Here is a 25,971-nt window from a genome sequence, read left to right on the forward strand (position 1 = left end):
TGACAAGGAGTACTTTAAAAAAATAGTCTCATGCTGTGAGACAGAATCATTATACAATCACTTGATAAAATATGGCCAGTTTTTGTTTATAAAACATCTGACACCTGTGGCTGAGTACATGAGACTCAAACTGCAATCCTAAACACTAGTCCTGAGCTAAGTCAGAATTTCCCCCAAAAGAGAACTATCGTCAGCCAAGTATTGTCCTGAATTTGTGAACGGTACACAGAAGGGAAGTCATATTTGGCTCCTTCTTGTTTATATGAGTTGCCAACCTTTCGTTCTCTAAAGGCTTCTCTGCCTATCATATCATCGTACCTGTGAAAAAAACACACAGATTTTTTTCATGGAGAATCCCACCCATTCCAAGTAAATTTCTTAGTATTCCCAGGGTTTAAAACATTTTATTTTAGTTGGAAATGACTGTTAGATCTGGACAAGTGTTTGCTTCTGGATCAATCAATGTGAACTTTTATTATGCAATCACAGTACAGTGTTCAGTGCAAAAACAGTATCATTAAAACAAAAACAGAACACAAAATCTTAACCATTAATTATCCTGAAAACAATGGTGCACATTTGTTTTACTGCTAGAAGGAACCTGGCACTAAAGTTTTGTTTATATTATTTATTTTCCCATATTTTATTAATATATTTATGCCCCACCTTTCTTTTTTAAAAAGACTACTAGGCACCTTAAACAATATTGAATCATTAAAAAAACACAACCAAAATAGAGAAAGTACACCTCTGGCAGAACCCCCTACAAACTGTCAAAATAGTGACTCAGTCCTACTGCACTAAAATATGTTAAGTAATGGGACAGGCCAGTAGTGATGGACTTGAGTGGTTTTCCCTTAGGAGAGCATTCCATGGCTATAACGCCCCAACTGAGAAACTGCTGTCCTGTGTGTCTGGCCATCATAATTCAGACAGCACGCACTCTCCTGTTCCATTTTAAGAAGCAATCTGCAACATGGACTCTAATAAACCTTAATTATATTACAAAATGCGCACATTGTAATAAAACTGGGGACAGCATTGGCAGATTACTCGGGAGACATAAATTTACCAAGTCCAATATTTCAAAAGGGCTGCTCTACATTGTATTTAGCTATTTTAGATTTACCGCTGTAGCCTGTTCTGCATCCGTTTAGAACTGCTACAGTTTTTTTCTGGGCTCCAGCATCATCTCTTGACGCCTCATACCTTCCTGTTTTGCAAGGAACTGGCTCGCTGTTTTAGTACGTTTGGATCAGTAGTGTTAACAGATTTGTTTGCAGCGTACATCGCGCTAGGAATCTGCCAACCGGGGAAGGCAGGGAAACTGACGATCCTTTTCAGTAGAAGCACAAGCAATAAAATGCAGAGAGATCTGGAGCTGGGATAGGTTGTGGTATAAAGTAGTGATCGCGAGAAAGACTGCTTATATTTTAAATAGCAACCCGTATGAGCAAATGGGGAAAAAATGAAAGTGTTCTGCAAGATTGCAGGAGCGCGTGAATGTTCGCGTGCCGGACTGTTGGTAGGAACTAAATATCTAGGTCATTGTTGTCGCACTTAATAGAGTCCCCCTGCGAGAAGGAGGAAGCCGTATCCGCTCTAGACTATGCAATTAGGGGAAAATGGCCTTCAGAAATGTGAAACTGTTTGATTTATGAGCCATAGGTAGGAAACAGCCGCATATGAGTTTAAGATGAAAAAGGACTAAGGCGTGAGACTTTTCTTTCAGGACGGATCGGATTCTTCCTGCCTCTGATGGACTAGTTTTATAAGATGATCCGTCGTTCGCAGTAGGCGGCTCCATTCGACAATCCCAAAGTTTTCCTGCAAAGATAATTTTGTAACATGAGCTCTGCAGCAGAGGAAAAAGAGCTTCAGGAGCGACTGAGAGAAGCCGCTGCTTTGGGGGATGTTGAAGAAGTTCAGCGATTGGTGGAATGTGGCGTCAGTGTGAACTCTCAAAACGAAATCAACGGCTGGTGAGCATTTAGCAAGTGAATTGCATCGGCAGCTTTTGGGCAATACCATACGTATTGGCATTTTCAGAGAGCGGTGTGTGGTAGACTTGGTTACGGAGTTTGGAGTGATATTTTAGAAGTCTTTTTCTTCTTGCTATTCATCCATTCTAAAATTCCTAAAATTCCTAAAAGGAGGGTCATTTGCTGTTACGTTTTATTGTGTTCAAAAGTTTATTTTAATCTTGTTAGCAGTGTCTACATCACACTGAAGAGATCTGTTTGTCTGCTTGTTAAATCACAAGTGCCTTTCTCTTTTGTTGGCTTTTGTGAGGTGAATCTCACATTTTAGCAATTATATTCTTATATTTCTAAAAGTTCTCATAAAGTAAAAGTTATCATTTTTTTGTAATATAAATTGAATGTATGGCCACTGTGCTTTCTTTTCTTCTACTCTTGTTGGTTGGTCTTATGGAAATTTATTGTGATTTTGGTGTGACATGAAGTTGCCTTGGAAAGGGAAGGAGTGAATTAGTGAGATTTGCATGTGGCACAAAATTGTTTTGAGATTTGTTCAGAGTAGAAGAATATAGCAAAACTTTGTCAGAATGATACAATGATAGATAACTGCACACTGGAGAGGGGAAAAAAACCTAACAATATTAATGTAGTTATAAATTAATTGTTATTAATTAATATACCATCCTATACCCAGAGAATTATAGTACAGGACTGTACAGTAAACTATTGGCAATCTCAAAATCAGTATTGTATACTAAATATGTTAGAAAATACAGAAAATTTAACATTGGTTAGAGTTATATGACTTCGTTGACCATTTAACAAAGTCTAATACTGCAGTACAGTAGTCTCAAAATCAACCATATGGTTCTGAAAGTGAATAGCTTTATAATGGAAATGGTTTTTATTGGTAATGATCTGTGACCTTTTCTAGCAGAAGTAATATTTAAAAAAGAATCTTGAGAGCACAGTGAGATAAAATAAGTAGGAATGAACTAGGGTGACCAAGTGGCCTGCTTTAGAGAGGACAGGATTCTATTTGAAGGTGTCCCCCTCTGTTTGAAGGGCTGTCAAGTCCAAGTCTGGTTTAAAGATGAACCTGAATAAAGGAGGTTCTCCATCAACAACTGGACATCAGACATATGGGTCACTTGATTGTAGTTGTCTCATCTAGACTGAGATGCATTGTATATATTTTAAATTATAGTAATTATTCTAAACCTGCATCAATGCATATACGTTATCATATGCAAATCTATGTCCTTTTCAATTATGCCTGCATACTTTTTTGGCACTGCATAACTGGGCACTATTTGTTGAACTGGAAAAAGCGTTGAATTTACCGGTAGATTATAGAGACTTGGAATCGAATCCTTGCTCACTTAGGCATCTCACTGGATGGTCTTACACTCAGCATAACCTACTTTATTGGGTTGCTCTTAAGATAAAAATAGGATAACCTGATGTGTGCTGTCTTGAGCATCTTGGAAGAAAGAAGGTAGACAAATGCACTAAACAAAGAAATAGCAGATTTGCAGGATAGTAGGGGGGCCATGCTTGTAAAGGTCAACATCACTATAGGCTTGCCCACACTTCTGCTTGTGCTGTACCTAGAAAGCATGGGTCCAAGCGGTTTTCTAGACATGGGTTCAGTTTTCCCCTTGCCCTGTAGCAGGACGTGTAGATAAACCCTGAGTCTTGATTGGATGGCCCAGCTTCAGTTGCTTCAAAGGTGCAGAAGAATTACTTGTCCTCACTGGACATTGTTTGGAAAGAGGCAGGGTAATAAACCATACAGAGTTGCAATAAGGCAAAACAAACAAATTAAGGGAATATCATTAGGTTTAAACGAATACAAAGTTAAAGCATACGCTGATGACGTGGTATTAACGGTAGAAGACCCTATAAATAGCATAAAGGGAATTCTGGAGGAGATGGAGGAATTCGGGAAATTAGCTGGATTCAAACTAAATAAGAATAAGACAAAGATGATCGTTAAAAACTTAGACCAAGATAAGATAGAATCATTACAGGAACAAACGGGAATTGAAGCAGTTAAAAAAGTTAAATATTTAGGACTCTGGCTTACTGAAAAAAATATTGACCTATACCAAAATAATTACATCCCGGTGTGGAATGAAATTAAGAAAAATCTGGAGATTTGGGCAAGAATGAAATTATCACTCTGGGGAAGAGTGTCCATGGTCAAGATGATGGTACTCCCCAAAATGCTTTTTCTATTCCAAACGATTCCGATAATAAAGGGCATAAAAAACTTTAAAGAATGGCAAAGGGTGATTTCTAAATTTGTCTGGGAAGGAAAGAAGCCCAGAATTAAGTTTAAGACATTAACAGATATTACTGAAAGAGGGGGCTTCGCCCTACCAGACATGAGACTGTACTACGAAGCGGCATGCCTATGCTGGATTAAAGAATGGATAAAGTTGGAGGATACAGAGCTATTGGATTTAGAAGGGTATAAGAACAAATTCGGATGGCATGCCTACTTGTGGAAAGATAAGATAAAAGTACATAAGGGATTTTGCAGCCATATCTTTAAGGGACCTCTGATAGAAGTTTGGAACAGATATAAGAACATACTAGAACCAAAAACCCCACACTGGTTATCACCAGTGGAGTTAATAAGTGTAAAGAAAGTCAATATGGGGAAAAAATGGGGTAGGTACGAAGAATTGGTATTGAAGGAAGGAGGGAAGTGGAAAATTAAACCATACGACCAGGTAAAAAGATATACATACGATTGGCTGAGTTACTATCAAATAAATGAAATATTTAAAAAAGAAGTGAAGGAGAGGGGCTATGATGAAAAGACATCGAAATTTCAGAAAGAGATAATAAATTGTGATCGGAAAAATCTGTCAAGTATGTATAAAATATTGTTAGAATGGAATATGAAAGATGAGAAAGTTAAAAAAGTGATGACTCAGTGGACAAAGGACCTCGGATATGATATTCAATTGGAAAAGTGGGAGAAATTGTGGAGAGTGAATATAAAATTTACAGCATGTGTACTGCTAAGGGAGAATATGTTAAAAATGTTATATAGGTGGTATATAACACCCGTTAAACTAGCCAAGATGTATAAAACAGATAACAAATGTTGGAAATGTAGACAAAAAGAAGGGACGTTCTATCACCAATGGTGGGAATGTGGGAAGATTAAAAGCTTTTGGGACGAAGTCTATAATGAAATCAAAAAGATTTTAAGCTATACATTTGTAAAGAAACCCGAAGCTTTTCTACTAGGTATGGTTGGAAAAGATATCAAAAGAAAGGATTGTAAAATCTTCCAATATGCGGTAACAGCAGCTAGAATGGTGATAGCGCAGAAGTGGAAGCAGGAAGAAAGCCCAACGTTAACAGAGTGGAGATTAAAATTGACGGAATATGCGGAGTTAGATAAATTAACAGGGAAAATTAGATATATGAAGGATCAAAAATTTATAGATGACTGGGGAAAATTTGCGGACTATCTGGAGAACAAATGTTTAGTAAACACAACACTAGCAGGATTTAAAGAGGCACTGTAAAACACTAAGAAGTATTGCTTATGGAAAACAATGTTTGAAAGATGGTACTAATGGCAGTACGAAAGACTGGAATGCGTTATTAAGAGATAAATACGAATGAATGTCAAGGACGTTGAAGGAAGTCCAAAAGAATGAGATGTATGAAACAAGGATTTAATGTATATACATGGAAAGATCAATAAAAAATTTTTAAAATGCAAAAAAAAAAAAAAAAAAAAGAGTTGCAGGAGGAGGTCTCCTCTGCCCCACTGGAGCTTTAATTATCACCATTCCTCATATTTACATAGTCAATTAGTGTGTGTGGATCCTTTTGTAGTCACCCTGGTGCCATCTGCACACAACAGCAGACTATGGGAAACCCCCAAGGTTTGCAGACATACAAAAGGAAAAAAGTTCTGTGCCTTTTTATCCAAATCACCCCAAATACACTAGACTTGAACACGAGAATTCTGTTTACGAAGGTATTGCCAGACTGTGGATTTGGGTATATGCAAGACTGCCTTTATCAAAGCAGTAGTTTGCTGTTACACTGAGATGTTGTTTGGAGGGGGAGGAAATAAATGTTTTGTATTTATACCTTGTCAACTTAAGTAAATTAGGTAATTGCATTAAATCAGTGAAATCCTTTCTAAAAATGGGTTTGGGCTTGTTTGTTTTTCCAGGAAGGGGAAATGTGCCTCAAATCTTAATTCAGTTGTTGTTGTTTTTAAGTATGCCCCAGATATTGGAAGTTTAGAGTGTGGGCTCATCTCTTTGGCCTTGCTGCTAGAGAACTGCATGTGAAAGCTGTGAAACTAGAAGTACTGTAATGAACTTTGAAGCGCTGTGATTTGCAATAGGGAAGGATTCTGCCAGTAGGTGTCACTATAGGAATGTGTAAGAAATATAAAAAATCTGTAAGAATAGCAAAACTGCTCAGCTTAAGGTAGGCTGTCATATTTTTTCAACGGATATAGTACATCAGTTTTTATTTTTATTTAATGTAGTGTGTTTGCACCCCCCCAAACTTAGCTGTTACATTTGCCTTGTGCAGGACTTGCTTGCACTGGGCCTGCAAACGGAACCATGCTCAAGTGGTATCGTACTTGCTACATGCTGGCGCTGATAAGGACGCCCTGACTGTTAAAGAAGAAACACCAGCCCAGTTAACATCAAAGAGGGAAATTAGGAAGATGCTGGGAGGTAAAATGATCGGTTGATACTAATAACTGTCAAAAATATTTTGGTGCCAAAGGGAATCCATAATGATTCAATGAAGATGAAACAGTATGATCTTCCTGCCCTTGTAACTTTCTCCCCCAACTCTCCTTTAATCCTTTCACTAGAATCAGCATTGATGTGTACAGATACTGATTTGGAAAAAGGAAGACTGTAACCATCAAAAATTGATTGCTGAACTTTGACTTGGTTAAAAATGTAGCCCCTCGTTAATCCCAGGTGGGGATGTGCAGGGATAATTTTTGTGACATTTAATTTAATATTTAACCGCATAATAGAAGTATCAAATGATTGCATTTTATTATAGCGTTAGAAATGCTTAATTTATTTTTATGTGCACAATGTAATTTTAACATGTACAGCTAGCTTAGCAGTGCTAGTTCAGTTTCTTTCTCCCCTGCTGGGTTACTCACCAAACCTCTGTATGTTTAGTTGGAAATTGCCTTTATTTAGAGCTATTCTTTATTTTGCAGTGGAAGATGCTGAGGAGCTTCCGGATGAGAAGAAAGATTCCGCCTTGCCCATTATCCCCAATTACTTGGCTAACCCACCTTTCCCTTATGTGTATAACTCCATGAGTAGCAGCACTACCAGCACCTCAGCTTCCTCTTTGAATGGAAGACTTTCCCCTTCCTTAGAACAGCACAATGAAGACTGCCCCATTTCTTTACCTCAAGTTCAGGCACCTGGCACTGCCATGTTGCAACATGAAAAGCTTTCCCCTCTGGGGTCCAATGGGGACATGACAAGGGCAATGGCAGCGGAATCCCCAGAGCCTGCAGTCCAGAATGGTCACGGTCACCAGATGCCTCTTCCTCCAAACAGGACGCTCTCTTCCCCTGTTGCAGCTAATCAGCCTGAAACACAGCCACCAAATGGTTCCTGTGCTGGACCTGTCCCAACATTTCAGCCCTTTTTCTTCACCGGAACATTCCCCCTTAGTAACATGCAAGGTAACCTCAGCTGTTAAGCTTTCAAGATAGCTTAGTGCTGCCTTTTGGTGAAAACAATTAGAATAAAAACTGTGTGTAGATTGAACAGAAATTGGACAAGATAACAAATCAATTAGCGCAGAGTTTGGTTTGGTTTATAATCTTCCTTGGTCAGAAGTCCCTTCCTGAATTTTCTGTCACTTCATACAACCCAGTGGTCAAGAAAGTGATCCCTAAATGAAATCCCACAAAGTTTCTGGGGGAGTTGTCTAGCTGCCTGGGAAACAGTCGCATAAGCACTAATCAGACATTTGTCTGAAGGTGTACAGAAGAGGGAAGGCGGCCCTAACTAACCACTATGTGCATTCAATGTAATGTCTGGAAAATCTATGGGGAGATAAAACTGTGTGTAGGCTGTGTCTGCACAATTTATATATCTGTCAAACAGGCAGAGTCCTCGAATCACATGGGAAGAGCCTACATATGGCAATTATTTCCAGACATGTTATCAAATGTGCTTGCGTGAGCCCAATCATGATCACTGCCCCAGGCACATTCATATGAGCGTTGAATAGTGCTAAATTATTCCCTCTCACACCAAGCAGAGGATGGTCACTACTGTGGATTTACAGAACTCATACCCATTGCCTATTGATTATATAAGTGGCAGTACAGTCATACCTCGGGTTGAAGTAGCTTCAAGATAAGTATTTTCGGGTTGCGCGCTGCGGCGACCCAGAAGTAACGGAGGGCGTTACTTCCAGGTTTCACCGCTCGTGCATGTGCAGACGGTCAAAATGACGTGACGCGCATGTGCAGCAGCAGCAAATTGCGATCCGCGCACACAGGTTGCGTTCACTTCTGGATGCGAACGGGGCTCCAGAATGGATCCCGTTCCGCACCCAGAGGTACCACCGTATATTTTAGTAGTAGAAATTACTCCTTATGTTACGAAACTAAATGGATTCTATATCCCCCTGCCAAATCAATTCACTGTTTTTGTTTGGCCTATTGCAGATATAGAAAAATTGATTTATTGAAGTTGTTATTCCTGAGCTCTAAATGATAGTGTATCATTAGAGGTACCATAGATTCCTCTTTCCCCACAAACAATAATGCTTATTTGCCTTAATTGCTGTTGCTTAAATTGAATGCGTATCTAGGCATATTACCGAAGTAGTAGTATTTATTCCATTGTTTTGGGCCTTCAAAACCTTATTGAGGCAACTTACAGTGCAAAAATACTCAAGGCTGGTTCTTTATGCTAAAGGCAGAGATAGCATGGCCATGAGGAGGGTTATATCCCTGCTTTTTTTCTGCCGCTGCTAGGCAGCTCTGCAAGCATCAAACAATAGTAGACTTGGCCCACATTTTCTGATGGAAGCCCTGATACTCATGCAGGCCCCATGAGAGCAACCACCCAAAGCTGAACTGTGAAAAGATGCAGATTTGCTGTTACATGATGACAGCGGAAATGTGTTTTATGGCTGCACCTGCATATTCAAGGACCTTGTCAATTGCCTGCCTCTCTCTCTCTCTCTCTCCCTCCCCCTCTCCCCCTGCCCGCCCCCCCCAACTCGAGGGTTTCATGTGATGGCAGGTTTGGTCTAGCACGGGCTGGGGAAGCTTTTTCAGCTTAATGGTTACATTATATTCTGGACCACATTCCAGTGGTGGGCAGGGCCTGGGGAAAAGTGGGCAGATCAAGAATGTAAATGCTACCTTTGTATAGTAGGTAAGTGTGTCTACTCACACACACCTTGCTCTACGCAGACAGTTGAAGGAGACTATGCAGCCAGGCAAATACACTTGAGGAAGGTGGCAAGCAGGGCTGAGGAGCATTCTGAGGCTCAGATAGAGGTCTGGAGGGCTGAAGCTCTCCATATCTAGTCCAGGAGCCTCATTGCTACTCCATGGCAAGCATCACGTTGAAGTTGTTATTATTATTCATTTATTAAATTTGTATACCGCCCTATACCCGCAAGTTGCAGGGCGGTCCACAAGTTAGAAAATGGGATTGCCAAAAGGGAAACAAGGCAACTTCTTGAAATTTAATTACTACCCAATAACATTTGCCAAGTGCTTATTATTAATGCTCCTAACAATTGTGGTTGTGTGTGTCTTTTAAAATTAGAACTGGTGCTTAAGGTCCGAGTTCAGAACCGTACTCTAAAAGAGAACGATTTCATTGAAATTGAACTGGATCGGCAAGAACTGACTTACAAAGAATTGCTCAGAGTAAGCTGCTGTGAGCTGGGGGTTAACCCGGAACACGTGGAGAAAATAAGGAAACTTCCAAATACAGTATTGAGAAAGGTAAGATCCTTATTCTGTCCTCGTTCCTCTGTTACTTTTTTAATTCTTTTTCTTTTGCTGATGCCAGACCTGTAGAATGACGCATGAAGCTGAATGCAGTCCAGTGGCTATATCTGATTCGTGTTTCATAACTTCCCTAGGTTTGAACCCTGGGGAAAGCAGCAAAGGCTGGAGACTTTTTGCTTGACCAGGGTTTTCGCCTGACATACTGCATTTAGCCTGGGTTCTGCAGGCCTGTTTTATGCATTTAAGAGATTGTGTGGTGGGGTGCTTAAGATATCTGTATTATTTCCCGAGACTTTTAAATCAGAAGTATGGTAGTAGCATTTCAGCAGTGTAACTCTGCCTGGACAAGAATAGGTCACTTAAGTGTGTAGACAATAGATTAATTGATGGGTCTTATTTCTCCCGCAGTGATCAGTTTAGATTTTGGAGTTCATATTTGACACTGGCATTTTGGTGCTAATGCTAATGTCAAATTTTGGTGCCGGAGCAGATTTCTGTGTCAATAAGACTTTGTTATATTCTAAATATCAATTTAGAAAATCGGTGCAATGATGGAAATTGGATACTCCAATAAAAATGACTAAAAGTCAAAAGCACTGGGCGCAAAGATTCAGTGGAATCTCTCTCTCTCTCTCTCTCTCTCTCTCTCTGTGCTATGTTGAATTTTTGGTTGCATTTCATTGCTAATGAGTAGGACAACTATGTTCCCACTCCAGGTCTTTTTAAAATTTCAGTCCATGCAGGAGGGAGTTTTGTGTGTGCAGAATGGCAGCAAGCCATGTGCAAACCTGCACTGCATGTTGCATGTTATGTGCAAGAGGATTTACCACCTGTGTAGTTTGATACTGGAAGTTCCTGTTCACAGATGTAGGTATAGATATTCAAAGGGTTGGAGAAACATACACATCCAAATGCACACAATCTATATATTCTCATTTGCCCCTGCTCAGGGCAGGTGAAGATAAGGGTTTTCCATCCCCAAGTAATGTAATGGAAATCTGTCCTGATACAACTTCTGAGGCCACTATGTGTGACTTTTCTTTCTGAGGTTCTTATTTAAGTAGGTTTTGCACATAGCTACATCTAGATGTGGGCCAGTGGCTTTCAGCTGCATACCTGAGAACTGGAATTGGACCCAAAGTTATTCAGCATCACTGCTTCTGTGTCTCTGACATTGGTTATACCAGCTTCTGATTCCTTTTGCAGTTGCAGTTTAGTATAACCCTTAGGTTAGGACTGGGCATCACACACAGTCTGTAAACCACATGGATTCAAAGCGTCTTAGAGTTTAGAGTTGGAAGGAAACTTGGACGTTTTTGGTCCAACCTCAATGTGCTGGATGCAGCTACAGCATCCCTGACAGATGGCCATATGATGCTTGGTGTGCCATGCATGTTAGAATCTTGACAATTCAAGGAATTGAGTTGTCTCCCTGGATTCTCCCTGAGGCCAGTACAAGATGCTAACTTCAGAATTTGCAGGTCAGAATAGTTTAGGTTTTTTCTGTCTTCCATACAATAACTTATTTGCACAACTGCTGGGCACATCACCTCCGTGCTAGCTAACGGTGAGCTGCTGTAGTCACACGCATGACCAATCTTCTTGCCTACCAGCTGTAGTATCTGCTGTAGTATCTCCTGTTGCAGTCCGAATGCCCAGCTTGCTCACTCTTTTCCTAGATTTTTTGTTTCGGGTGCTCCACCCCACATAAACATTTGCTTTGAGTTAAGTGCGCTGATTTCCCCTCTGTTGTGTTTGCAGTTCAGATTGTAAAATCTTAGCGCACTCATCATTGCTTTTTCCAAGCTGTTAATAAAAATGCTCACTAGTGCTGGTCCAGGGCAGATCCCTGTGGAACGTCATTTAGCTCCCCAATTCAAACAATAGCAATCCACTAATAGCTACTCTGGCTGAAATCCACAGCATGCTGGAACATCTTGTGTGTAGCTTCCCAGCCAAAAGTACACCTGCCTCATGGCAGCATGTTCCAATTCACCCTTCTCCAATTTACTTGTAAGAGTAGCATATGGAACATTATCAAAAGCCCTGCTGGAATTGAGATATTTTATCCATTTGGTTCCTTTTACTAAAGCCAATTATCCTGCTGGAGTAATAACCCAGGCTGGCTTTCATTTTCTCAAAAATATTGGCAGCTAATAACCAAGACCCATTCCTTCAGATATTTATTATAATTTATGATTATTCAAGCTTTCATACTATGTTCAGGGTAATTATAACGGTATCATCTTCCCCCAACCTGCATTAACGGATACTACAGTTCTTACACCAACATTTCTTGACGTCAGTGGGACTATCCTGCAGTACACATGTTGCCCACAGCAGTCTTCATAAGCATCCAATCCCTTGTGAATGTTTCATATCTGTAGTTTTAAACCTTACGTTTTAAATAAAGAACGCCTTCTGAAAAGAGATGCTTAAAAAGAAAAAGCCCTCTTAGAATTGGAATCTCTGCCTGCCCTCCTCATCATGATAGAATGAGTGGACTTTTCCTGTGCAAATAATACAAGATCAAGATATTCCCGCGCTATTCACTAGTCACCATAACCCAGGCAAGTCCAAAGTCCGTTTTAGGGGCCTAATCCGGCCCGCTGGTCAGTTTAATCCGGCTGTGATCCACTTTAGTGCTAGGTGATCAAATAGGAAGCACTGCCTTTCCCCCCATTTTACAATGTGGTACTGTCTGCTTTATTTTTGTAGCCTGGCATGGTGGACTTAATTTTGTTGATGTAGATGTTTCAGATACCTGTGCTCTCAGTTGCTCTAGCCAAGCTGAACTGAATTGGAGCACAAATCCTCTTAAAGGCTCTGGCTCCCAATCCAGTTATACAGATGTAGCCCTGGTCAAATCAATCAACTCTAGCCCCCGCTGCCTCCTCTGGAACATCTGATTGGCATTCTCGCTGATTTCCTGATGGGACGACGTATATGGAGTCCCAACAGGAGGGGAACTGCATTCATATTGATAACCCTTAGCTGGTTCAAAGTACTTTGCCAGCAAGCAACATTGTCAGAATAGGCATTTTAGCTTGGATTTTTTAAGAAAAGCAAAATTCATTCCAGGTTTCTAAAGGGAACTTTTCGTTTATCTGTTTTGAAAACTTTTTGAACGGTTCAATTAAAAAAAAGTGAGCGGTGTACATAGAATAATATATAATAATAATAATATTCACACTCTGTGGCAAGGATATAGCACAAATTATGCACTCATTCTCCTTCACACATGCAGATAGCAACATAGTTGGAGAAGGCACACTTTCTCCTATTTAATGCAAATAGATTTGGATAGAAAGTAAAGGCTTCACTTGAACAATGGCTGCCCACAAGCATTAACTCCCTGTTGTACTCTGTTTGAGCTTATGTCTCTCTGGCAAACTAAGACTGTAATCTTATGCACACCTGCCTGTAAGTAAGTTTCAATGTGTACCATAATACTTATTTCTGAGAAAGCATGCATAAGTTTGCACTGATAGTCTGAAAATCCATTTTTGCAGCATTAAAAGTGGTAACCCTTTGGTTTGCTGTATTTCTAGAAGACTCAAGCTATAGCATAAGAAATTTCTTAATCTCTTAGCAATCTCCATGTAAAGACCCTCACAGAGCATAGGCTGGCAAGAACACATGGAGAATCAAGTCATAGGTCCAAGAATAAAACATTGGGTTGGATCCAAACTGTTTGTTGAAGATAACTCTCATTGATTTCAATATCAACTATGATTGATTTTTCACACTGGTTTCAATGGGACAACTGCAACTAAATTGCTCTGGATCTATCATCAACAGTAATCATTTATAAAACACTGCTAACGAGTCCTACCACCAGAACCCCTACAAGTACTTCTGCTAGCACAACAAGGCTTTCCCCCCATCTGCACTCCCCATAACCCCACAAATAGGCAGAGGATGTTGGGAGAACACCTGAAACAGCATGGCAGCAGAGGAGAGGGCAGATTTCTCTGTCAGCACAAGTATTTCTGTTTGCCTGATGAAACAACTTCTTAGTGCTATGTTGAGTTCATCCCTTAAAATCTACTAAGTGCTGTGTACAAATTAAAAGGAAGACAGTCTCTGTTGGTAGGCTTACAGTCTAAAAGACACAGCACAAAAGGAAATGGGGATGGGAAGGGCAGAGCATGCAAACTCAAAACACCATTTCTTAAAGTTAACGAAGTTCTTAATAATGATCAGCTTGAATGAAAACAGTTCAGGGAGGAGAGGAACCAAAAGGGCAACTGGTTTCTCAGCCCAGGCAATGGCGTGGATCCTGTTGTCCAGTTTCTCTTTCCTGCAGTCAGTTGGAACATCAAAATTAAATATGCAAGATGTAGCACAACACAAAGGTGAGCCGAAATCGTTGCATCATTTGGACTAGCATGCCTCTTATTAGTATAGACATCATTTTTAATTTATTCTGTTTATTTCTTTCAGGACAAAGATGTATCAAGGCTTCAGGATTTCCAAGAACTGGAGCTGGTTTTGACGATGAGTGATAATGACTTTCTGTTTAGAAATGCTGCACCAACGTTAACTGAAAGGCCTTGTTACAATAAGAAAGCATCAAAGTTGACTTACTAGCTATTCAAATGAAAAACCTGTCACTAGTATTTAACAGTTAAACCTAGGATTTTGCAAGGGCTATAACCTCAGATTCTACTTTACCTTGGAAGACAGCGTTAACCTATAAAGCACACTTACTTGGAAGCAAGTTCTGCTGAAAACATTTGGGCTTGTTCCTACTTAAGTGTCTGTAGGATTAGAATGTCCACTTAGAGTGTCTGCAGTTAATTTTTGAGTAAACTGGCAGTGAAGTAATGTTTTTGGATAGGATACTAAGCAGCAACAGATTATTGCCTCTCTCTTCATGCAGCAGTGTTTCTTGCTAGGAAATCATTACATCTCTGAACACTGCAGAGTTAGAAGCTCTCAGGGAAAGACTTAAATTAAATTGCTCTAATAATTGCTACTTATTAAAAAGAGCAGGAGCACTTACGTTGAAGGAGAGAACCGGAACACATTTAACACTTGTAATTGGATACTTAGCATGCAGAGACTCCTAGTATAACCAGTGTTCAAATGTGTTAGCTTGAGAATAAGCTACTTTTGCAGGAGAAAGGGTAAGAGGAAGAAGGGGAAACCTGGGCTGTCAAACAGTAGTTACACTGGCCTTGTGCAGGAGCGGCTGTTCTGTGGCTCTGCAGTTGTTGTTTGGCTTCAGTTCCCATCACCCCTGCCTATTGACTTATCTAGCTTGGACTGATGGGATTTGGAGTCCAAGCAAGAGTATCTGGAGGGTCACAGGTTAGTCACTCTGGCGAAGTGTTTCAAACAATGCTAATACAGCATCCTTTGGAGAATGGCATGTTGCAAAACATAAGTGGGATATATCTCACCACTTACGCATGTCACGAGGAATGTCAGGGTTGTTAGAGGCGGAATGGTAGCCTGAGATGGTCCCCCTAGCCTCACTGCTACTAATGGGACAAACCACCTGTAAGCTTCCACAAGGGGAGAGGTCTGTACAGTTTGGAACTGACAAGCAGGGAATGACTCTCCTCCCCATCCCATCTCCCAGTGGTACGTTGTGGCCTGGGAGAATGGACCAGTTAGGTCCAGATGCCCATTCCTTTGGGGAGGAAGGCTCAAGACTTCTGACACTTTATTTGGCTGAGTTAAAACCGTCACCAAGTGGCTAAATCAGCTGTGATTTCTTCAAGATGGTGCTCAGGTCAAATATTTGAACATATTTACCGTGTTAACCCAAGCTGTAAATATGTTGACCGAAACCGTTAGGGTGTGTGTCTAACTCATTATTGCTTGCCAGTAAACAATACAGAATGGCTGGTAGTATCTGTTGATGGCTGGGGGTATTATTATTATTATTATTATTATTATTATTATTATTGGAGTGAGAGGCTTCCAGAAGAATTATTAAGAATGCAACTTCACTCCAGAGCCTGATGCCACACATGAAATGAGCACAACCCCCCTTAGCCTCTTATCCTAATTTTCCTCTGATCTTGAAACTATTAACTATTTAAAGGAAAGTAATCTTGTAGCATTTTAAATAGCAAAAATTATTTTTAATACCAAGATAAATTAGTAAGGAAATCTTGGCATTTCTATGCATTTCTGACAGACTTGCTTGCATCTCATATAGGCATGTCCAGCTTTTCATCTTCTTGCTAGTTTCTGTATAAATAGTCTGCTGTCAAGTCCTAGACTTAAAGAGTCTGGAAAAGCATGGAACATAACATTTTTGAATAAAATATAATATACCTAGTTTTAGGATTATATGTACTAGTGAAGGGATCTCAGTTACTCTAACTGCAGCACAATTGAGTATGTGCTTCAAGTTGGTTGGACTACCCAGCTAGATGAATTAATTAACAGAAAAATATCCATCTGATAATTTCAGTGCCCCCATGTCAAGCTCCTAAGCTTCAGATTGGGGCAAACGCTCATGTGCTCTGTAACCCTAGCTTTGAGCCATGGCTTTCTAAGCAATGGCCCTGACCGATATTACAGAATTACGAGCAGCTTTGAAGGGAAATTTGTGCACACAGTAATGCACTTGGAATGGGTGGTATTCAGCAACTTCCACTTGCTCAATGGGACTTTCCCCACTGCCTTCCACCAGATGTGCTCTAGAGGGAAAGGTCATTTCTCTGGAAGGAAGGTCCATCAGGTGGATTGTAGCGCCACAAACGCCAGAAATGCACTCAGAGTTGCAAGTAGTAGGTGTGCCATAGTCCTCCTCAAGCTCAGAGAAGAAAATGCACAGAGGACAAGCCGCTACAAACTGCTTCTTCAAGAAAATAACAGGAGAGTGCATATAAATGGTCTTAACAGAAAATATTGGAGGAACATATTGGAAGAATGCAAGCAAGATAATTGAAGCAAACACAGAGAAACCCTTCCATGGAATGGATTAGGTAGCCACTCGGAAGCATATAGATAGGGAGAGGAGGCTGTGATGGAACTTCATCTCAGAGAAGTGCCCTTCAGGTAAGGAACCAATGTTACCTTCTCCATGTGAAAGATGCAAAACCTTTTGGGGGGGTTGAGGAAAAGCGGTGGACTACAAAAGGATCTGACAGAGCAGGTCCCTTCAGAAAACAGTGTAGAAAAGGATGAGAACCAGTGGAGGAGGATGTTTAGGTGGACAGGACTGAAGAAATGGCACAAACCAAAGTGACCTGAGGAGGTGAACTTTGGCATGGAGGAGAGACGGACTGCAGCGGCTGGGGAAGGCAGACATTGGCAGCCGGGGACCACAAAAAATAAACAGCAGGGTTGGGAGAGCAAGCAGCTGTGGCCAAGGAGAGCAAGTGGCTGTGGCCAGGGAGAATGAACAAGTGGCTGAGGCCAGGAAGCTGTGGCTGGAAAGGGAAATTGGCAGTAGCCAGGTGAATAGATGGCAGCGACTGGAGGGGAAAAAGGGAAAAGAAAAGAAAAATCTACTGGAAAAGAGAGGGAAGCAGGAGGAAAACGAGACAGAAGAATCAAAGGACAGAAAACGGGGAGGAAACGACGGAAGATGAAGGTTAGTAAAGACATATGGAAAGTCATGGAGGTGAAGCTAGGAAAGATGACAGCTTCAGATGTTAGGTAGGAAATAGACTAAGATTGAGGAGGGCTAAGCCACACCTACTTCGTGTAACTTCAGATAACCGGGGGTGTGATGGACCTTCATGCTCTTTTTAGATGCTTTAAACTGGGCCAGGCTGGAAAGAAGTGCTGTTCTGTGCACTTGCAAATTCCAGAAACCTGGGTCTTATTTCCTTTTCCAAGAGACCCATTTATTGCAATGGGATGCAAAGAGTGATGCCACTAAGGGGGTCATTATTGCTTTGCATTATTTGCCAGGGGCAAACGCTATGAGCGGAGCATCTAGCAGCATATTAAGCCCCTTCCTCAGTGCTGTAGTTCCCAAGATAACTCATCCGTAGCTTACTATTCAAACGCTATATTTTTCATCTCCTTAACTCAGATCTTTTGACAAAGGAATTTAATGTCATTTAGCTTCGGTGGCCCACACTGGTCACATGTCCTAGTTAAGCTAGGGCTTAAAAGCTTCACTGTGATTAATGGGTTGTACCTAGTGGTTGCACAAATGGAAAGCAGCTTTTTTCAGCCTGAGGGCCATAATCCCTTCTGTGGGAGCAACATACCAATGGTGGGAGGAGCCAGGGGCAAAAGTGGGTGGTGCAATGAATGCAGAAGCACAGTTCAAGGAGACATCCAGTGAAGGGTGGGACCTGGGGGAAGGTTGTGGTATGAGTTTTCCAAGGGTCCCAGGCCTAAACAATACATGGTTTGCCTGAATTATTCCATGCAAAACTATTTGTCACTAAATGCCTGGGGTAGATACCATAATATTTCAGTGCATTTATAACTGACAGGTAAAGCAGTTATTTGACTAAAACATTTAACTGTTTAATAGCTAACCAATTTAAGCTACCTTATGCGGAGGACAACCCTCTGAACTTCTTTATCCCTTTAAACAGTGGCCAAATTGAGTTATCGGCTCCTTGCAGGAGCCAAGAAACCCAGACTCAGCTCTTTAGGCTCATTATCCCTGGTGACCGCAGGTCACGGCTCCACAGAGGAAACAAAGTCTCTTGTGACAATCCAGGATAGTTAGCACGGTTCTAACATGCTCGCACGGTGCCGTCTCAAGGTAACAATTCCAGCGTAAGACTCACTGAAACTTTATAGTGCAAGCAAGCTTTTGGTTGTCATGAGTCATTTCATTGCCTAATTGTAGAGAGCTAAGATAGCCCTCTGCCTGATCCAGGGCTTAATGCACTGACATGTCAAATGCCACCTGGAATGTGAATTTTGAACTCCTGTAGGCCTTAAAACATTAGCACAGGGTTTAGAAAATGCTTACTTTCAACGGAGCACTGTGGCAACACATTATTTTTGTGGTACAGTCGAAGTCAGAGGCTGCCAGTGTGGCACTAGTGGGCCCCACTGTACCTGCCAACACCTCCTATGGGTCCCCCAAAGTTCTCAGTAAACATTCCCTCAAAAATCCACAATGCATGAAAGACTGTTTGCTCTTCCCGCTCAGTTCCTATTCACACCAAATCAGCCTGTCCTATATTTAAACACCACCCCCTTAAGCATGCTCACATTTCACCCAGTTCCAAGATTGGACACCCCATCTCTCTTTGATTCTGAACAGAGGACTGGCTCATTCTGTGAGTGAGGTGGCTGATATAGCAGCCACTGATGGGAGAGATGGAGCAGGGGGCATCCCTGCAACATTTTGTGGTCCAAACTTGTTATGCCCTTTTTGATGCAACTGCCACTTGGTGTTATGCCACATTCCCACAGCGATCTTGTTGCAACTAGTACCCATGTCGCTTTCTAAAAATTCCAAATGTGCCCACTGGTCCAAAAGGTTGGCGCCCCCTGACACAAGTGCTGGAGACAAAGCCATTGGCAGCATATTATATTGCTGTGACTCCTTGTTAGGGTTTATTCAGTCTTGCCATAAAATAAATGCATTGATATAAATGAAAATATCGCCACTGACCGTGTTCCAGTGTATCCAAATTTCCTGACAGGTGCCAGGTCAGGATTTGCACAACATGTTTAAGGTGGCAATTCTCCCCATCCCCTTTTGATTTTAAGTGTGTGCCTAAGATCAACACACACAGCCAGCTTCTCTGGAAGTGCTTGAAGGGAAATGTGCTTTTGTGCTAGAAGACTTGGGAACAAGGTTCTTAGAAGAGGAAGGCCACAATCCAATATGAAGTCAGTGGGTGTGCCCCAGACTGCTGGATCGTGGCTGAAATGCCTTTGGGCTTTTCATTGAGAAGCAGATATCCACAGGCATCCACAGGTATCTAGTATGTGGGTAAACAAATTGACATGTTCTATTGATTAGCCATAGTATTAATTAACATATTACAAGTCTGTTGATTATACTGCACAGTTGCTGGCATCTTTCTATGCACTCAGAGGATTATTTTTATATTGTATAACTTATGCAATTTATAACAGAGGATTTTATTAGTGTTACTAACCAAATTATTAACCTAATAACAACTGTGTGGTACTTTATGATATCAGTGGAAATAAAGGATTCAGAACTTCATTACTACACTGAAAAAAACATGGTTATAATGAAGAATTAACCAAATGATTTATGTTTGAGTTTCTTATTTCCTATATGTTGTGCCCTTTTTACAATTAATAAAAGTTTGTTGCTTTTAAAATGGGAGATTTTGGTTTGTTTTTAAATATTTTTCTCTCTCAAAAGGGTGCTTGTTGTAAGCTTTCTATGTCATGAGAAATTTGCTGTCCTGGCTGAAAGTTAAAATTCTGAATGAATATTTTGCCTTAGCAGGTGTCAGCAAACTTTTTCAGCAGGGGGCCAGTCCACTATCCCTCAGACCTTGTGGGGGGCCAGACTATATTTTGAAAAAAAATAATAATGAAAGAATTCCTGTGCCCCACAAATAACCCAGAGGTGCATTTTCAATAAAAGCACACATTCTACTCATTTAAAAACATGGGCCGGATTTTGAAGGCGATTGGGCCGGATCCGGACCCTGGGGCTTAGGCTGCCTACCCATGCCATAGAGATTTTTTTAAAGGGAACTTTGCTCCTGTTCTACATGCCCTGGTAACTTTTTGATCTTACTACTACATGTACTACTGCACATTATGAGGAGCAGCCCTCGGAGTAAGTCCAGAAATTTCTGGTAGTCCTGTGTCTGGAAGTACAACTTTTGGCCCAGCCAACCAGTAACCAGTCCTACTTCAGAAGTGGTATCAAGATTTTAACTTTTAAATAAGGGCTCCACGCACTGGGCCTCAACTGTTTGAAGAGAAGAACCACCCAGCTAAAGCTGCACAAGTCCCCTTCTGTGTGTGCAGGGCCCCAGGCTGAATGGGAGATGTGGGCTTTTAAAATATATTGGCAGTCTTTTGAGGATTTCCTCATGTACACCGTATTTATTCTGGGGTGGGGAGTCCCACGCATTTTGCCTGATTTTTAAAACACTGCTGCTGGGGGGTACATTGTTGAAAAGTGGGCTACAGCTTTTGTTTTGTTTTTCTAAAATCAACTTAATCCTGGAAACAGCACCACAACTCCGCATTTCATGGATTCATTTTACTTAGCAGAAAAAGAATGGACGGATAATGCCAGTGCTTTTGTATCGCTAGCTGTAATTGACTATATAAGATAAAAAGAATACAGTTAACTGCTATGCATACACACACTCACATCCATTTTCGGTAAGATGTCAGGTAAAAAAAAATACTTCTGTATGTAGAAAATATTTTTAAAAATATAAAAATTAAATTTTCTGGTTCTCATAGGCATATGAAACATTTTGATTCCGTACCACAAAAAAATAAAATAAAAATGCTGTTTTGAAAAGTACAGTACATTCAGGTATTGCTTGTGGGTTTTTTAAAAAAAGAATCCCAGTAACTAGTCCTTTGGTGAGATATAGCAGCTGTCCTGTTATGCCAATCCAGCATCCTTTGCCATGCCATAGAAAATTCCTTTGGATGCTATAAGACGCGAAGGCGTGTCAAATTCAGCAATTGCTCCTTTTTCTAGAACAAGGACTCTGCAAAACAAGAGGGAAAGTAAAATGTGTTTCTAAACAAGAATTGCTTATCCTACCCAGCAGGGGGAGGGGGCAGGAATGTCTGTTGTCACAAGGTCTACTAACTGCAGAATCTGGCAGCTTTTTTAGGTCCTCAAGATTTTATTCCACACACTTAAAAAAACACCACAATCCTAGAGAAAGAGCAAAAATGTGCCAGCTGACAGGGGACAAGTACTGAATTTGAATGTGAGAAACCTAAGTTCATGTCCCGTCACTGCCATAAGACTTGCCAAGTCACACCTGGCTTTAGCTCCTCACCTGGGAAACTGAAATACCCCTAATTGTGTCATGGCACTGTTACGAGGGTGAGCAGAAAAGATGCAAAGCACTCTGCCCATTAGATGTGTTAGAGGTTAACTTTCATATCAATTGCCGTGCTGCAGCCACAGAATTTTAGTTTCCTCTGTAGTGTCCTCAGAAGACTTTTCTGTGGCTAGAGAAATTAGCTGATTAATGGCTTGGCTGCAGAGAAAAACACACTTGCTATCGTTTAGAGTGGGTTTCCTATATGGGCATCCCCACTTTTCTGAGTCTGTTGGCTCTTCCTATGCCACCCTCCCTTTTTGTACCTATTTTGTCCCTCTTTGTGCCATTGAAACCCATTTGATAATGAATTAATTTGATCTGTTATCATAGGGTAAGTGGCTAAATTAGCAATCCCACCTTTGCCTCATTCAAGGTCCTTTCTGGGGGGGGGGGGGACAAGTGACCTCTCCCTGCTCTTCCTCCCAGAATGTTCATACTGCTCTTTACAAAGCGCAGTAGCAACATTACTGATGAGTAAGCACTCCAGCCTGCCACGTGAAACTGTGGTAGAACTCTTTCCAGCCACCAGAGCTATTCTAAGGATGTGAACAGAGTTCCTCATGACATTTCTATGGACATTGCCTGGAGCATCACAAGAAACCAAGTCCCTCCTTAGGGAGGGTCTCGGAATAGACCAGGAAGTGAAGCACTAGCCAGTGACCACCTGGCAGGGCAGGGAACCTGTGGCCCCCCCAAATGTTGTTGGACTCCCAGTTGCCAGTGCCAGGTAGCATGACCAATGTCTAGCAACAGCAGGCTACATCAATGACCTAGGGCTTGGGACAACCATATCATATCTGCCCTAGGAAAAGAAGTGGGTACCAATACATCCTGGTTTTCATGTTCCTACTGGATGCCACAAATTAATCTGTAAGGCTGGCAGTGGATATGAATTAACTGATCCTGTATAAAAGAGCCAATTGGTCTTTAAAGATATGTTCCCAAAAAAGGCTGAAAGGCTTTTAAGCCTTTTTTTATTGATCTGATAGTGGGATTAATTGCAGGCTCTATATTAGGTTCACCTGTTTCCTTGGTTTAAGATGGGCAAATGCAAGTCAGGAATAGTCATACAGATTATTTTTAGGGTGCCATAAAGATCATAGCTATGCTCTCGTCCTTCATAGTTACCTGGTGTAATCCATAATTGTATTCAGCCTATGTGCTATTGTCAGCACTGTACAGTCTTCAAACTGTGTTCTTATTGTCATCTGAATGAGATCATCCGTCTCAAGGTCGATTGCTGCGGTAGCTTCATCCAGAACCAGGATTTTGGTTTTGCGGAGAAGAGCTCTTGCTAAGCAAACAAGCTGCCTTTGGCCAACACTGGGGAAAAAAGATTAAACTTTTTTTATTTCTTTATTCCGCCTTTCCTCAAAGAGGTTAGCAACAATAAATTAAAACCATCAAATACTAACAAAAACTGCAAAAGCCTAAAAGCAGCAGAGATTAAAAAACATAAAGAAAGAGCAACCAGCCAAACACTTAAAACAATTTCTAACAAGCTTTAAAGATTTAACAAAAAAACCTTCCTAAAGGAAGGTCTTCATAATGAAATGAAAGGCCACTAGAAAGAGGTAGAAAGGTAGCAAGCCATTTTGCTGTAGGTTTCTAGTGTATCCATTTATTGAACCGATTTCAGTTACCTAAGGTTTTCTCCTCCTTCTGAGCATTCGTAATCCAGCATAGCTGGCTGGCTGCTGACAAACCTCTTCAAATTGGACAGTTCAAGAGCTTTCCATATTTCCTCCTCGGAATATCTATCAAATGGATCTAAATTCAGTCGGAGTGTTCCAGAAAAGAGAACAGGGTCCTTAACAAAATTAATACAATTCCATCAGCATACAGATAAAAACAACAACCTTGAGCTATTGAGGAACACAGAAATAAATGAGGAAGTATTGCTTGAATAGATAAAGGTAAAGGTACCCCTGCCCATACAGGCCAGTCTTGACAGACTCTAGGGTTGTGTGCTCATCTCACTCTAGAGGCCGGGAGCCAGCGCTGTCCGCAGACACTTCCGGGTCACGTGGCCAGTGTGACAAAACTGCTCCGGCGAACCAGCACCAGAGCAGCACACGGAAACGCCGTTTACCTTCCCGCTATAAAGCGGTACCTATTTATCTACTTGCACTTAAGTGTGCTTTCGAATTGCTAGGTGGGCAGGAGCTGGGACCGAATGACGGGAGCTCACCCCGCCGCAGGGATTCAAACCGCCGACCATGCGATCGGTAAGTCCTAGGCACTGAGGTTTTACCTACAGCGCCACCTGCCACCCGCTTGAATAGATACTAACTCACTAATGTGGTTAAAACAATAAATCATTTCTGTGGTCTGAATTACACTAGGAAGTGATGATATACCCAGCACGAGGTTTGACTCCCAGTGAGTGCTTTACAGTTGAATGGACACAAGGTGGTCATATAAGCAAGACTTAAACCCCATGGCCTTCTGGGTTTGTGGCATTCGGGAGTTTGAGTTGCAAGGCGTTCGAGATCCAAGGTACGACTGTAGTTTGTTTAAAGCATGTCAAATCAATTTAAAAAAACAAACAAACCACTGTTAAGGTTAACTGGTTTGTCCATTTGGACAAAACAATAAACCAGAGTTAAGCAGAAGTGGAAGCTTCCAGACTCCTCTTCCCAGTTGCACAGTGGGCAGAGAGAAGTGTGAAAGCCAGGGGCTCACTGCAGCACATTTGGCTCTTTCATTGTAAACCATGGTTTAGCATGATGTGCAAATGTGGCCGTAGTAAAATGACACCAGGACACAAAATAAGTTGTATCACATATTAAGAAGGGGAGGATGGAATTCAGCATGAAGCTACAATTTTCAGTGACAGTCATGCTCCTTATAACATATGCTTCCATCTTAAGAAGTGAATTACTTGTGGTCGCTTGCACTAGTGCAGTGGTTGGAAGCCTGTGGCTCATGGGCCTACTTAGGCCTGCAAGACCTCCCCTACAAGGCTATTTCAGCCAAGCCATGCCCCTGCTCTACACCTGATGCCATATATGATGTTGGGTGTGGGGCAGGTAAAGACTTGCTTCCTGCCCAAAAGTGGCTTGCAGGCACTGCTGATTAACTGATTGACCATGTTTACCAAGGCACGTGGCTTTGCAAGCAGTGACCAACAGCTGAAGTCAGTGCTTGCATGGCACTGTGTCTTTGCCTCCTTAGTTTGAAATCGAAGTGCATGTGCAAAGGGCAAATGGGTCCCCTGATGTCACTGTCACATCAGGTGATTGATGGCCCACAGGATGGGTGGGGATCCAATCTCCCACCCCTACACTAGTGTGCCATAAGAAGCTGCTTTATGGCCTTCATGATGTTATTCTGATGAGTGTCATGACCAGCGCCATTGTGATGGGATAAAATTCTGTCACGGAGTTACAACTTTCTTTTAAGTTCTCCCCAACCATTTAAAGGAGTGTGGGGAAAAAGACAAAAACAAATAAAGAATGAAAGTCTATTTTCCAGAAGCAAGGATACACCCAATCCCTCACAATACATGAAGATGAGAATATAGAACCACTGGTGCTAAGCCTGGGCCAGTGATACAAAAAACCACCTGCTTACCAGGGATGGAGTATACAGAAAGATATAGCTGTGCTGCCCACCATAAACTTTCAGAACATGAAATATCAGACTAAGAAAATAAAACTAAAAGTACTAGGCTACAGCTGTGAAAATATGAAATCTCTTCATTTTCTGAGGGATGTGTATGCCTATGAAACTTAGAGAGCAAGAGAAAGCTTGCTTGAGTTGAAAATAGACCTTAGCAGGAATTGCTATAATGTTCCATTTTTACAGCTCATTCAAATCCTTCCTCTTGGGTTCCCTGTTTATTCCTGTCCCGGGGCACAAAAGCAACTATTATAAAGCAAATCGTGTAACTGGTAGCCCTAGATACACAGCCTGACCTACCTTGCAACCGTCTCACTTTACAAAAGCATAACAAGCCCAGCTTGTTTGCCATATTAAGTGATATTTAGTGTATCACTCAGGG

General features: G+C 41.3%; 2 protein-coding genes across 4 annotated transcripts in view; one reads left to right on the forward strand and one right to left on the reverse strand.

Annotated features, from left to right (window-relative positions):
- Nucleotides 1-1,210: 1,210 nt before the first annotated feature.
- On the forward strand, nucleotides 1,211-20,254 carry ANKRD40 (ankyrin repeat domain 40). Its single transcript, XM_082211146.1, has 5 exons — nucleotides 1,211-1,982; nucleotides 6,564-6,712; nucleotides 7,222-7,701; nucleotides 9,815-9,996; nucleotides 14,449-20,254. Exons 1-5 carry the CDS (start codon nucleotides 1,849-1,851, stop codon nucleotides 14,593-14,595), a joined length of 1,092 nt encoding a protein of 363 aa, XP_082067272.1. The 5' UTR covers nucleotides 1,211-1,848; the 3' UTR covers nucleotides 14,596-20,254.
- A 933-nt stretch (nucleotides 20,255-21,187) lies between these two features.
- ABCC3 (ATP binding cassette subfamily C member 3) overlaps nucleotides 21,188-25,971 on the reverse strand; it is a 74,526-nt gene continuing 69,742 nt past the window's right edge. For all 3 annotated transcript variants that reach the window (XM_082211017.1, XM_082211018.1, XM_082211019.1), the window contains 3 exons: nucleotides 23,609-23,775; nucleotides 23,094-23,288; nucleotides 21,188-21,617 (listed from right to left, as the gene is read on the reverse strand). In XM_082211017.1, the coding sequence (XP_082067143.1) occupies nucleotides 21,509-21,617; nucleotides 23,094-23,288; nucleotides 23,609-23,775 (471 nt within the window). In that variant the 3' untranslated portion in view covers nucleotides 21,188-21,508. The remainder of the gene's footprint in view (nucleotides 21,618-23,093; nucleotides 23,289-23,608; nucleotides 23,776-25,971) is intronic.

This window comes from Podarcis vaucheri (assembly GCF_965113315.1).
Source record: "Podarcis vaucheri genome assembly, chromosome: 2".
NCBI lineage: Eukaryota > Metazoa > Chordata > Lepidosauria > Squamata > Lacertidae > Podarcis > Podarcis vaucheri.

What these genes read in the sequence shown, in the direction of transcription:
- ANKRD40 (XM_082211146.1), top strand. Translation starts at nt 1,849, where the DNA reads ATGAGCTCTGCAGCAGAGGAAAAAGAGCTTCAGGAGCGACTGAGAGAA. An exon ending in CCCCCTTAGTAACATGCAAG is followed by an intron (nt 7,702 to 9,814) that starts GTAACCTCAGCT and finishes TTTTAAAATTAG; the next exon opens with AACTGGTGCTTAAGGTCCGA. An exon ending in CAAATACAGTATTGAGAAAG is followed by an intron (nt 9,997 to 14,448) that starts GTAAGATCCTTA and finishes TATTTCTTTCAG; the next exon opens with GACAAAGATGTATCAAGGCT.